Genomic DNA, 12,730 nt, shown 5'->3' on the forward strand with positions numbered 1-12,730 from the left:
CACACAGCAGCCCCACCGTTGTCGCTGCGGAGCCATGGCGGACAGGCTGGGACACCACAACCTGTCCTGCAAGAGAGACCCCGGTCGCCTGCCCCGCCACGCAGCCCTCAACGATGTGGTGTACAGGGCACTGTCATCTGCCGGTGTGGCGGCCATCCTCGAGCCGCGGGGTCTAGACCGCGGCGATGGACGCCGTCCCGACGGCATCACTATTTACCCATTCACGCAGGGCAAGATGCTAGCGTGGGACGCCACCTGCGTGAACACCTTCGGCAGCACCCACCTCATCGACTGCGCCACCACAGCAGGCGCTGCCGCACGCTCCGCCGAGGCCCGGAAACGGCAGCGCTACGCCGACCTCGGTCAGCGGTATGACTTCATGCCGCTGACGGTGGAGACGACCGGAGTCCTCGGTCCCGCCTTCAGCGACCTCATCAAGACCCTCGGCAGGCGCATCCGAGAGAGGACCGGGGAAAAGCGGGAAACAGAGTGGCTGCGGCAGCGGGTCAGTCTCGCAGTGATCCGCGGGAACGCAGCAGCGCTATGCCAGCAGCGCCCCACATAAGACCCAACTCGTCCTATATTTCGTTATTCTTATGTATAATTCTTTAGTTTTTTGTATTATTTATCTGTAGTATAGTAAAAGATATGGTTGAGTGCCACAGTCATCGGCGTTCCGGCAGGGGCCGATGAATTGCAATGCGAACAATCTAACCGATTGTTCCCATCGTAACTCCCTTCCGGATGGAGGCTCTTAAAAAAAAAAAAAAAAAAAAAACACACACACACACACACACACACACACACACACGTTGGATCTGGTGGCTATCTATCTTGTCTGTCTGTTTGTCTATCCTCGTTTTTCTGTCTATTTTTATCTATCGGTCTGACCATCAATTTGTCCATCCATCTCTCAGGCTAACTATTTATCTATCTATCTACTTCCATCCCTTTCTCCCTATTTCCTTATCTATCTACATGTCTGTTTGTCTATGTCTTTTACTATATCATTTCTATCTATCTGTCTATCTATGTATCTGGCTAACTACTAATTTAAAGGATTTAGGGGTCTTAGTGAGCTCTGATCTCCGTCCAAGGGCACAATGCATTCAGTCTAGAAATCGAGCAAACAGGGTATTGGGTTTTATTTCAAGGAGCGTAAGCAACAGAAGCGCCGAAGTCTTCCTCAAACTATATTTAGCATTAGTTAGACCTCATCTTGACTAAGCGGTTCAGTTCTGGTCACCTTGCTATAGAATGGATATCAAAATGTTAGAATCGGTGCAGAGGAGGATGACTAAGATGATTCAGGGGTTACGAAACTTGCCATACGAGAAAAGACTCAAACAGTTAAACTTGCATTCTCTAGAAAGGCGAAGGGTGCGTGGAGACATGATCGAGGTTTATAAATGGATGAAGGGCTTTAATAAAGGGGATATTCATAAGGTAAGAGAAGCGGGTAGGACACGTAGTAATGGGCTTAAACTGGATACATTCAGATTCAACAGGGACACAGGCAAAAAAGTGGTTTACCAACAGAGTAATAGATGAGTGGAACAGGCTGAGCAGTCATGTGGTGAGTGCCAATACAATTGTCACATTCAAAAATAGATTAGATAAATTCATGGACAGCGATATTAGGTGGGGTTAGATACATGAGAGCTAAGGTTCAAAGGAGCTGCCTTGTACAGGCCTACCGGCCTCTTGCAGACTCCTACGTTCTTATGTTCTATCTTCATCCCTCCCTCACTACCAATCTACCTATGTGTATGTTTGTCTGCCTGTCTGTCCGTCTGTCTGTCTGTTTTACTATATATCTTTTCTACCTCTCTCCATACATACCTCCCTACCTATGCCTATGTCTGTCTGTCTGTCCGTCTGTCTGTCTGTTTTACTATATATCTTTTCTAGCTCTCTCCATACATACCTCCCTACCTATGCCTATGTCTGTCTGTCTGTCTGTCTGTCAGTCTGTCCGTCCGGTTGACCCACACATTACACAACACAAAGGTCATCCATACAGGGGGCGGCCGTGGGAGGGAAGCAGTGACCTAGAGGCGGAGGCGCTGAGAGTATCACGCCGCCAAAGGTCACAGGTCACGAGGATACATAAGTTACCTCTCCTCCCTCACCCCCGCCCGCCTGACCCCTCACCTTCACCCTCGCAACAGTGGGATGTCTCGTAATCGCTATGGGTTTAAAACGTGTAATAATACTGTATAAAACTTGAATGAAGTCTGTAGTAAACTTGTATATAACCTTCAAAAACCCTGTATAAAACCTGTAGAAAACTTGTATGAGCCCTGTATAAAACTTGTATAAGAGCTGTATAAAACTTGTATAAAACCTGTTGAAAACTTGTATAAACCTGTAGAAAGCGTGTATAAAACCCGTATAAGACTTGTATAAAACCCGTATAAGAATTGTATAAAATTTGTACAAAACCCGTATAAGAATTGTATAAAACTTGTATGAGCCCTGTATAAAACTAGTGTGAAACCCGTATAAGACTTGCATAAAACCCGTATAAGACTTGTACAAAACCCGTATAAAAATTGTATAAAACCTGTATAAAACTTGTATGAGCCTTGTATAAAACTTGTATAAAACCTGTAGAAAACTTGTACAAAACCCTACGAACAAGAACAGGTGGTGGTGTTTGTTTGCCCGTATAGGAAAACATTACATTACCGTCTTTCGCTATAGTAAAGGAGACAGACTGCTCGTGGTAAAACAACAGAGCGCTTCGTTTAATCTCTCGATCCATATGACAGTTTTCCTCACTCGTATAAAACCCTGGGAACAAAGGCAGCTGATGGTGAGGTGTTGCTGCTGACATTTTCAACCATCGCAAAGTGTTGAAAGATTACCCACGTGCTGCCCAGATCTTCACTCAACTCTACCTTCAGCGGCTTCGGTCAAGAGGAGCGCCGGGGGGCAGCATGGGCCAGGCAAGGGTCCCACATCACGGCAGCCACTATAAATAAAATTCGCCTGCTCCACTACCGGGCTGGGGTCGTCCAAGAGGCGCTATAGGCATCACATCGGAATGGATATACTACAACATGCTGCTTCCAATAAGACATTCGGGTTAACAGACAGAAGAGGATGCCGAAATTGATAAAGATAGAGTTAGTTTAAGAAGCGTTTAAAGAGTGGTGGGATTGGAACACTTCGGATGGTATTACAAGACACTTTGCCATATCACATCAGCTGCTTCTAAAGGTCAAAGAGAGGATCAATTGGGTTCTAATGAGTGTTTTTTTAGGCTCATGGTACAGAGGAAGGATCAAACTACCACCAGGGTCATAAAACTACCCCTGGAAATACACACAACTACTACTAAAGCCTGGTCAAATATGTGTTCTTGGGCGGCGAAATATCTCATAATACGACCCCTAGTAACTTCTGAGAGCACGTATTAAAGCCTGACGGTACAGTTTTGCAAGGCCTCCGCGCTGTGAACGGGGGAAACTCTCATAACAGCAAACGTATCTCCTCTCCGGCCCTGAAAAACGTTTGTAATAAGTGTATCGAACGTTTCCAAAGGCTCTCGCAGAAGTTGTCGGGGTTCCTTTGAGTAGTTTCCTGAGCCTGACGGTAGTTTTGCAAGGCTTTTAACCCGTCCGCTGCGATTGGCACGGATTTGGCCTTCCCTGGTAGCCTGGTAACATTATACTCCCAGGTCTTTCTCTGCCTCTGTGGTGGATAGTGGAGTGTTTCCCATGTGGTATTGGTGTGCTGGATATCCCCTCCCATGGTGCAGGACTTTACATTTTCCTTCATTGAATTATAACAGCCACTTTTAGCTCCTTTCCAGTAGCTTGGTGAGGCCTAACTGTAGGAAATCCGCATTCAAGGGGTTAAGGCAGGCTTGTGACGGGCCGTGTGACCAAGGAAATAACAAACATCTGGCAGCGATAAGCCAAGACAACACTCCGGAAACTTGCTCATCCCACGGAGACACAAACAACACACGCAAGCTGTTAGTGAGATAAGGGGTGGCGGTTATCAGCGGCTCCAAGGCGGTGACAACATAACATCGCCAGGATTTCCCGTCACGTGTTCATCGTCACCATAACCCCTCACCAGACCCCCTTCACTATACCCCTTCACCATGCCCCTTCACCATACTCCCTTCCCTGTAACCCTTGATCATGACCCCCCCTTCACCATACCCCCTCATCATAACCCTTCACTATAACATCTCACCATAACCCTTCACCAGACCCCCTTCACTATACCCCTTCACCATGCCCCTTCACCATACTCCCTTCCCTGTAACCCTTGATCGTAACCCCCCCTTTACCATACCCCCTCATCATAACCCTTCACTATAACATCTCACCATAACCCTTCACCAGACCCCCTTCACTATACCCCTTCACCATGCCCCTTCACCAAAACTCTTCACCATACTCCCTTCCCTGTAACCCTTGATCGTAACCCCCCCTTCACCATACCCCCTCATCATAACCCTTCACTATAACATCTCACCATAACCCTTCACCATAATGCACTGAGTCTTCACTGTAAATCTTCTTGTGAGTGTTGAATACAAAACTTGACAAGGAGAGGAGCAGATCAGAAGAGGTGAGATGAATTATGGAAAACACACACACACACACACACACACACACACACACACACACACACACACACACACACACGCGCGCGCACACACATAAAGGCTAGAAAAGACTAACAGAAAGAAAGCCAAAAATAGAAGATGAAAGATGAATTTAGGAAGAAGAAAAAGCAACCTCTTCAAGGACACACGAAAACGAACAAACAAACAAACAAAAACTTGACACTAGGAAAATATAAATCTAACAAAAAGAAAACCGAACATAGAGGATTAGCGCTGAATTTATAAAGATTAAAACACAACTTCACCAAACACACACACACACACACACACACACACACACACACACACACACACACACACACACACACACACACACATAAACCGACAAACAAACAAAACTTGCTACTTGATGGACCTGTTCTTGACGCGAAAAAACAAAAAACAAAAAAACCGCATAGATGATTTAACATAAACTTAGAGCGAGAAAAAAACCCTCACCATACACACACACACACACACACACACACACACACACACACACATATATTCCCCCCCCCCAAACCTTACACAACACCAACTCAAGAATACGAAGTCGATGTTTTACTTCAACTACACAAACAAACAACGTCACAAACAACAAGCACAGATCAACGTCCATCTTTAGCATTATGTAAGAAGGAGGAGGAGGAGGAAGTGTGTGTGTGTGTGTGTGTGTGTGTGTGTGTGTGTGTGTGTGTGTGTGTGTGTGTGTGTGTGTCTGTGTGTGATATGTAAATCCAAGCCACAAAGCCGTCCAGTCAGGTGAGCTTGCTAATGATCGGGGCCATAAGAGTGGTCATCCGGGCTCACATTATACGTACGAGGAGACTAATGATTATGGAAGATGCCTTAGTGCGAAGATAGGGAGGCTGAGGGTGATTAGATATGAGAGATAGATAGATGAATACGAACATAGGAAAACAAAGATAGATAGACGGATAGATGAATACGAAGAGATAGAAATACAAACAGATAGATACACAGATAGATGAATACGAAGAGATAGAAATACAAACAGATAGATAGACAGATAGATGAATACGAAGATAGGAAAACAAAGATAGAGACAGATAGATAGATGAATACGAAGATAGGAAAACAAAGATAGATAGATAGATAGACAGATAAACAGACTGACAGAGAGAAAGGGACAGAGACAAAGATAGACATGAATACAACAAAAAAGATGAAAAAAAAAGATAGCTAGATAGTTTAACACACACATACACACACACACACACACACACACACACAGAGCTAATACACAAAAAAAGTAGCGCCCGAACAGGGAAGTTAAGCTACATGGAAGTATTTTTTTTTTTTTTGAGACCATGAGGGACAAAACATTCATTATCTATATTACTCTCTCTCTCTCTCTCTCTCTCTCTCTCTCTCTCTCTCAAGAATATTAATCAAGGGAAGTTTCTGCCTCAAGGGAAAATACTAAGGTTATATTACATGGCTTGGGGAATATTGTGTGTGTGTGTGTGTGTGTGTGTGTGTGTGTGGAGAGAGAGAGAGAGAGAGATTCCGGGAAAATTAATCAGAAGAGCTACAAGGGAAGGAAAGATAGGAATAAAGAAAGAAAGTAAAAAAGAAAGAAAGAATGAAAGGGAGGAAGGTAATCAGAAAATAGGTGTGTGTGTGTGTGTGTGTGTGTGTGTGTGTGTGTGTGTGTGTGTGTGTGTGTGTGTGTGTGTGTGTGTGTGTGTGTGTGTGTGTGGAGAAAGCCCTATGAGGAAAAAAAGGAATGAGGAAATAATGAAGACAAAAAATGAAGGAACGAAAAGTTAAGCTGTTTTTTCTTTCTTCCTTTCTTCCTGTTCTTTATTTCTGTATTCCTTATTTTCTTCCTTTTCTTCCCTGTCTTCTTTTTTTCTGTTATTTATTTTCTTCACTTCTTTCTTTAATCTTTTCTCGTTCTCTTTTATGTTTTCTGTATTTCTTATTTTTTTAACTTTTTTCTTCATTTTTTTCTTCGTCTTCTTTTTTGTCTTTTTTTTTCATATATTTTTCCTCCTTTCAAAATATGTCTTCTGTATAAGTCTATGTATATTTTTGGAGGGTATTTCTTATTTACTCTTTTTTTTTCAGTTTTCATTTTTCCTGTCTTCTTTTTGTCTTCTTTTCCCGTATTTTTTCCTCCTTTCAAAATGTCTTCTGTATAAGTCTATGTATATTTTTGGAAGGTATTTCTTATTTACTCTTTTTTTCTTCATTTTTCATTTTTCCTGTCTTCTTTTTGTCTTCTTCTCCCGTATTTTTTCCTCCTTTCAAAATATGTCTTCTGTATAATTCTATGTATATTTTTGGAGGGTATTTCTTATTTTCTCTTTTCTTCTTCATTTTCCTTTTTCCTGTCTTCTTCTTTTCTCAATTTTTTTCTCCTTTCAAAATATGTCTTCTGTATAATTTAATGCATATTTTTTGTGGGTATTTCTTATTTTCTCATTTTTTCTTCATTTTCCTTTTTCCTGTCTTCTTTTCTGTCTTCTTCTTCTGTATAATTTAATGCATATTTTTTGTGGGTATTTCTTATTTTCTCATTTTTTTCTTCATTTTCCTTTTTCCTGTCTTCTTTTCTGTCTTCTTCTTTTCCCATATTTTTCCTCCTTTCCATATACGTTTTCTGTTTTCTTTATTTTTCCATCCCCCTTTTTTTCCATTCTCTCAACCCCTTTTTTTTTTTCTTTCGTCTTCCCTTTCTTCCTGTCTTCTTTATTTCCTCATTCCTTCTTCCTTCTTTTCTTTCTTCAGCCTTTCCTCTTTTCTTTTCTCTTGTCTATGTTTTTTTTTCTACGTTTTCTGTAATTCATTTTTCTCTCCTTTTTTTCAGTCTTTCTTCTTTTCCATCTTCTTTATTTCTTCACTCCTTTTCATCCTATTCTTTTTTCTTCTTTTCTTTCTTCAGCCTTTCCTCCTTTTTTTCTTTTCTGTATTGTGTTTTTTCCTCCTTTTCTTCTCTTCTGTATATGTGTTTTTTCCTCCTTTTCTTCCCTTCTGTATATGTGTTTTTTTCCTCTTTTTCTTCCCTTCTGTATATGTGTTTTTTTCCTCCTTTTCTTCCCTTCTGTATATGTGTTTTTTTCCTCCTTTTCTTCTCTTCTGTATATGTGTTTTTTCCTCCTTTTCTTCCCTTCTGTATATGTGTTTTTTTCCTCCTTTTCTTCCCTCCTGTATATGTGTTTTTTTCCTCCTTTTCTTCCCTTCTGTATATATGTTTTTTCCTCCTTTTCTTCCCTTCTGTATATGTGTTTTTTCCTCCTTTTCTTCCCTTCTGTATATGTGTTTTTTTCCTCTTTTTCTTCCCTTCTGTATATGTGTTTTTTTCCTCCTTTTCTTCCCTTCTGTATATGTGTTTTTTGTCCTCCTTTTCTTCCCTTCTGTATATGTGTTTTTTTCCTCCTTTTCTTCCTTCTGTATATGTGTTTTTTCCTCCTTTTCTTCCCTTCTGTATATGTGTTTTTTTCCTCCTTTTCTTCCCTTCTGTATATGTGTTTTTTCCTCTTTTTCTTCCCTTCTGTATATGTGTTTTTTACAACTTTTCTTCCCTTATGTATATTTGTTTTTCCTCTTTTCTTCCCTTCTGTATATGTGTTTTTCCTCTTTTCTTCCATTCAGTATATGTGTTTTTTCCTCTATTTCTTCCCTTCTGTATATGTGTTTTTTCCTCCTTTTCTTCCCTTCTGTATATGTGTTTTTTTCCTCCTTTTCTTCCCTTCTGTATATGTGTTTTTTCCTCCTTTTCTTCCCTTCTGTATATGTGTTTTTTTCTTCCTTTTCTTCCCTTCTGTATATGTGTTTTTTCCTCCTTTTCTTCCCTTCTGTATATGTGTTTTTTCCTCCTTTTCTTCCCTTCTGTATATGTGTTTTTTTCCTCCTTTTCTTCCCTTCTGTATATGTGTTTTTTTCCTCTTTTTCTTCCCTTCTGTATATGTGTTTTTTTCCTCCTTTTCTTCCCTTCTGTATATGTGTTTTTTCCTCTTTTTCTTCCCTTCTGTATATGTGTTTTTTTCCTCCTTTTCTTCCCTTCTGTATATGTGTTTTTTCCTCTTTTTCTTCCCTTCTGTATATGTGTTTTTTTCCTCCTTTTCTTCCCTTCTGTATATGTGTTTTTTCCTCCTTTTCTTCCCTTCTGTATATGTGTTTTTTTCCTCTTTTTCTTCCCTTCTGTATGTGTTTTTTTCCTCTTTTTCTTCCCTTCTGTATATGTGTTTTTTTCCTCCTTTTCTTCCCTTCTGTATATGTGTTTTTTCCTCCTTTTTTTCTCTTCTGTATATGTGTTTTGTCTAAGTTTTCTGTAATTCTTTTTCTCTCAATCTTCTTTATTTCCTCACTCCCTTTCCCCTTAGTTTTCCCTCTTTTCCTCACCTGTCTCCTGTATATGTTATTTTTTTCACTCCTTTTCCTCCTCTCTTCATTCTTGCATCTCTTTCCTTACTCCTCTTCTTTGCTTTCATCCTCAGTCTCAATTCTTCATTATCTTACTCCTCACAGCTTTTCATTTCTTTTTTTTTCCTCACCGCATTTCTTTTCTTTCTTCTTTAATCTCTTTCCTTACTCCTCTCCTTCGTTTTCATCCTCCTTCTCTATTCTTCATCCTCTTACCCCTCACCGCCTTTCTCTCGCTTCCTCACTCCTTCCTCCTTATTTCTGCCTTTCTTTCCGGCCCCCTTCCTATTTTTCCCTCCTCCTGCTTCCATGTCTTCAGTCTGGCACAGTCCCCCCTGCAGTGTCCTCCCCTCACGAAGCCGCAGTGCATGAGGGAAGGACTCGGGTCTCTGTCCTTACTAAAGCTGCCCTGCCCGACCCGCTAAGAGACCGCTAAGGGAGAGAGAGAGAGAGACAGCAGGCAGGGAGAAAGGACTTACCACCACCTCTACCACTACTACTACTACTAATACTACTACTAATACTACAACTACTACATTACTTCTGCTATACCGCTAAGACAAGAGAGAGGGACAGAGACAGCAGGCAAGGAGAAAGGACTTACCACCACCTCTACTACTACTACTACTACTACTACTACTACTACTACTACTATATATGTTTTTCTATTGCCACTACTATATACAAGCTTCCCATCACCATTACTGTATACAAGTGCTCTCTCTCTCTCTCTCTCTCTCTCTCTCTCTCTCTCTCTCTCTCTCTCTCTCTGCCGCCATCGTCTTCAAGAACAAACTCTCCATCTTGATTAAAGGTTACGTACACACACACACACACACACACACACACACACACACACACACACACACACACACACACTCCCTTCCCCCCCACGTCAAGGGCTGTTATAGGAAAGGAGGAAAAACCTGAGGAAACGGAGGAAAGAAATAAGGAAAAGGGGAAATAAAGAAGGGAGGAAGAAACAAGGAAAGGGAAGGAGGAAAAAAAAGAGAGAACGGAAGAAAGAAAATAGGAAAGAAGGAAAAAAATGAAGGCCGGCCACTCCACAGACAGCCTCAAGCGTGCCTCTGTCCATCCCTTCTGCGAGGCTTGCAATGGTGTGGAGTTTTCTGCTTGACCCCAATTTGAAGGAGGATCAGGAGAAGGGGAGGGGGTTGGGGGAGGGGGAGGGCGGCGAGTGCTGCGAGTGCTTCTCCTCCTCCTCCTCCTCCTCCTCCTCCTTTTTCTTCTTCTTCTTCTCCTCCTCGTGATCATCTTCTTACGTCACGGTTTGCAAGTTGAGGTCGCTATAGTTGCGTGAAGTTGATGGTTTGGCTTGATCAGTTGCACCTCTTCCTTCTCCTCCTCCTCCCCCTCTTCTTCTTCTTCTTCTTCTTCTTCTTCTTCTTCTTCTTCTTCTTCTTCTTCTTCATCTTCTTCTTCTTCTTCTTCTTCTTCTTCTCCCTCTCGCTCCAGCATCCATTACTCTTGCGTTTCTGTAGAGTACTATGTCTCCAAAATTATGGTCTTGCGATACCTGTTACGACACCTAATCTTGTTCTTACGATTTTCATGTTCTGACGATATCTGATGCAAGTTGAAGTTTATCTAGGCAAGTCAATGTTTGGGGTGAATTCTGTCTTCTTCTTCTTCTTCTTCTTTTTCTTCCTCCTTCTCCTCCTTCTTCTTGATTTTCCTTCTTGTTCTTTTTTTTTCTTTCTTTATATCCTTCTTTCTTCATCTTCTTTCTCACCTTTCTCGTTTCTTCATTTCCTCCTCCTCCTCCCCTATTATTATTCTTATTGTTATAATGCAAACACACACACACACACACACACACACACACACACACACACACACACACACACACACACACACACACACACACACACACCTTCCTTATCGCCACGCTGCACACACCTAACGGGTTGAGTCTCCCTTACCTGTAGTAATTACCAGGTAAGGAAGGTGAGGCGGGGCAGGCGGAGCAAGAGGTTAGCAGGTACGGAGCTACAGAACATTGGTAAAAAGGTGAAGGAGAGAGAGAGAGAGAGAGAGAGAGAGAGAGAGAGAGAGAGAGAGAGAGAGAGAGAGAGAGAGAGAGAGAGAGAGAGAGAGAGAGAGAGAGAGAGAGAGAGAGAGAGAGAGAGAGAGAGAGAGAGAGAGAGAGAGAGAGAGAGAGAGAGAGAGAGAGAGAGAGAGAGAGAGAGAGAGAGAGAGAGAGAGAGAGAGAGAGAGAGAGAGAGAGAGAGGAGCATTGTTGGATAGTTTATGGAGACCTGGTAGTGTTATGATCCTTCCTAGAGTTAATTTACGATCCCAATATAAACGTATTAGAAATACAAAGTTAGAGTAATATCTGTAAACATATGAATAGAGAGAAGAGGAGTACTGTTATTGTTGATCTGGTAGTGTTATGATCCTTCCTAGAGGTTTAAGAGGTACAGGATTAGAGTGATATCTGTAAACATATGAATAAAGAGAAGAGGAGTACTGTTATTGTTGGTCTGGTAGTGTTGTGATCCTTCCTAGAGTTTGTTTACATCCACTCTGTTTACATGTGGGTTAAGGCATCTGTGTTACTTAAGAGGCGAAGGTAAAGGTCTGCAGGTGGTGGCTAGGAATAATGGGCAAGGACAGGGAAGTAGTGGTCGCTGTTGTTGTCTGAGTTCTGTGTCCGTGTGGTCAGTTTTTGTCGAAGGTTAATGGCGAGTTTGTTAAAAAAGGGAAAAGAAGAATAAACAGCTACTGGATTTTCTTTATTCCTCTCATTCTTTCATAATTTCTTTCTTCCGTTTTCTCTGTTTTTTCCTCCTTTCCTCTCTTTGTTTCTTCCTCTCTACATCTTCATTTTTATTGGTCTCCATAGAAACAGATATATAGATAGATTGTTTGTGTGTGAATATGTAATGAGATAGTCTATGGATATTTTATAAAGAGGGAAAGGAGACTTCTAACATTATCTTAAGTTCTATCGATACTGTATCACTTTACAGAGAAAGTTTCTGATGATTCGTGATAAGGGAAAGGAACGCTGATAGTTACTTGACTTTTTCCTGTATTATGTCATTATGTATAGATTTTTGTTCTTTTTTTACTGAAGTCTCCACAATGACCCATTATGCTAAAGGGATTTCCTGTGTAGTTCTCTAAGACTTTCCGCTTTTTACATCAACACCAAACAGTATACAAAGAATTTTCGTCGCATTTTCTGTTTGGTTGGGGAGCTCACAAACACCGTATTGGACTGTGAAACTGGCCCTATGTCTTTATAGAATCTCCAAGCAGCTATTTTTTTTTTTACAGTAGAGGAAACAGTTCAAGGGCAAAACGAAGGAAACAATAACGAAAAAAAAAAAAAGCCTGCTACTCACTGCTCGTACAAAAGTCAAAAGGAGTGGCCGAAACATAGGTCAATTTCGGGAGGAGAGGCGTTCTGATACCGTCCTCTTGAGCAATACCGGTGTTTTGCTATGCGCCAGGTAAGGTCTCCAGGTAGTGGTGAGGCAAGGATCGCAGCCTCGCCGACCTCTGGGGTGAAGGGGCTCTTAGAGGTTGGTACTGTCAGATGTTCCCACCACTCACACACACTATTTCCAAATGCCAAAAAGGAGGTTAATCGAGTTCTAATGAGTGTTCTTTTAAGTTCACGGTACAGAAGAAGGCTCAGACTACCACCAGGGTCGTAAAAGTAACCCTGGAAATGCC

General features: G+C 41.6%; 1 protein-coding gene across 8 annotated transcripts in view; it reads right to left on the reverse strand.

Moving 5' to 3' along the window:
* Window positions 1-12,730, reverse strand: part of LOC127002753 (uncharacterized) — a 191,294-nt gene that overhangs the window by 97,114 nt on the left and 81,450 nt on the right. Inside the window, exon 1 of one of the 8 annotated variants that reach the window (XM_050868885.1) lies at window positions 3,775-3,801. The exons of the other annotated variants lie outside the window; for them this stretch is intronic. Coding sequence (XP_050724842.1) covers window positions 3,775-3,786 — 12 coding nt within the window. The 5' untranslated portion in view covers window positions 3,787-3,801. Of the gene's footprint in view, window positions 1-3,774; window positions 3,802-12,730 lie in introns of those variants that run through there. 8 annotated transcript variants of the gene reach the window in all.

The sequence above is a fragment of the Eriocheir sinensis genome, chromosome 24, assembly GCF_024679095.1.
Source record: "Eriocheir sinensis breed Jianghai 21 chromosome 24, ASM2467909v1, whole genome shotgun sequence".
Classification (NCBI taxonomy): Eukaryota; Metazoa; Arthropoda; class Malacostraca; order Decapoda; family Varunidae; genus Eriocheir; species Eriocheir sinensis.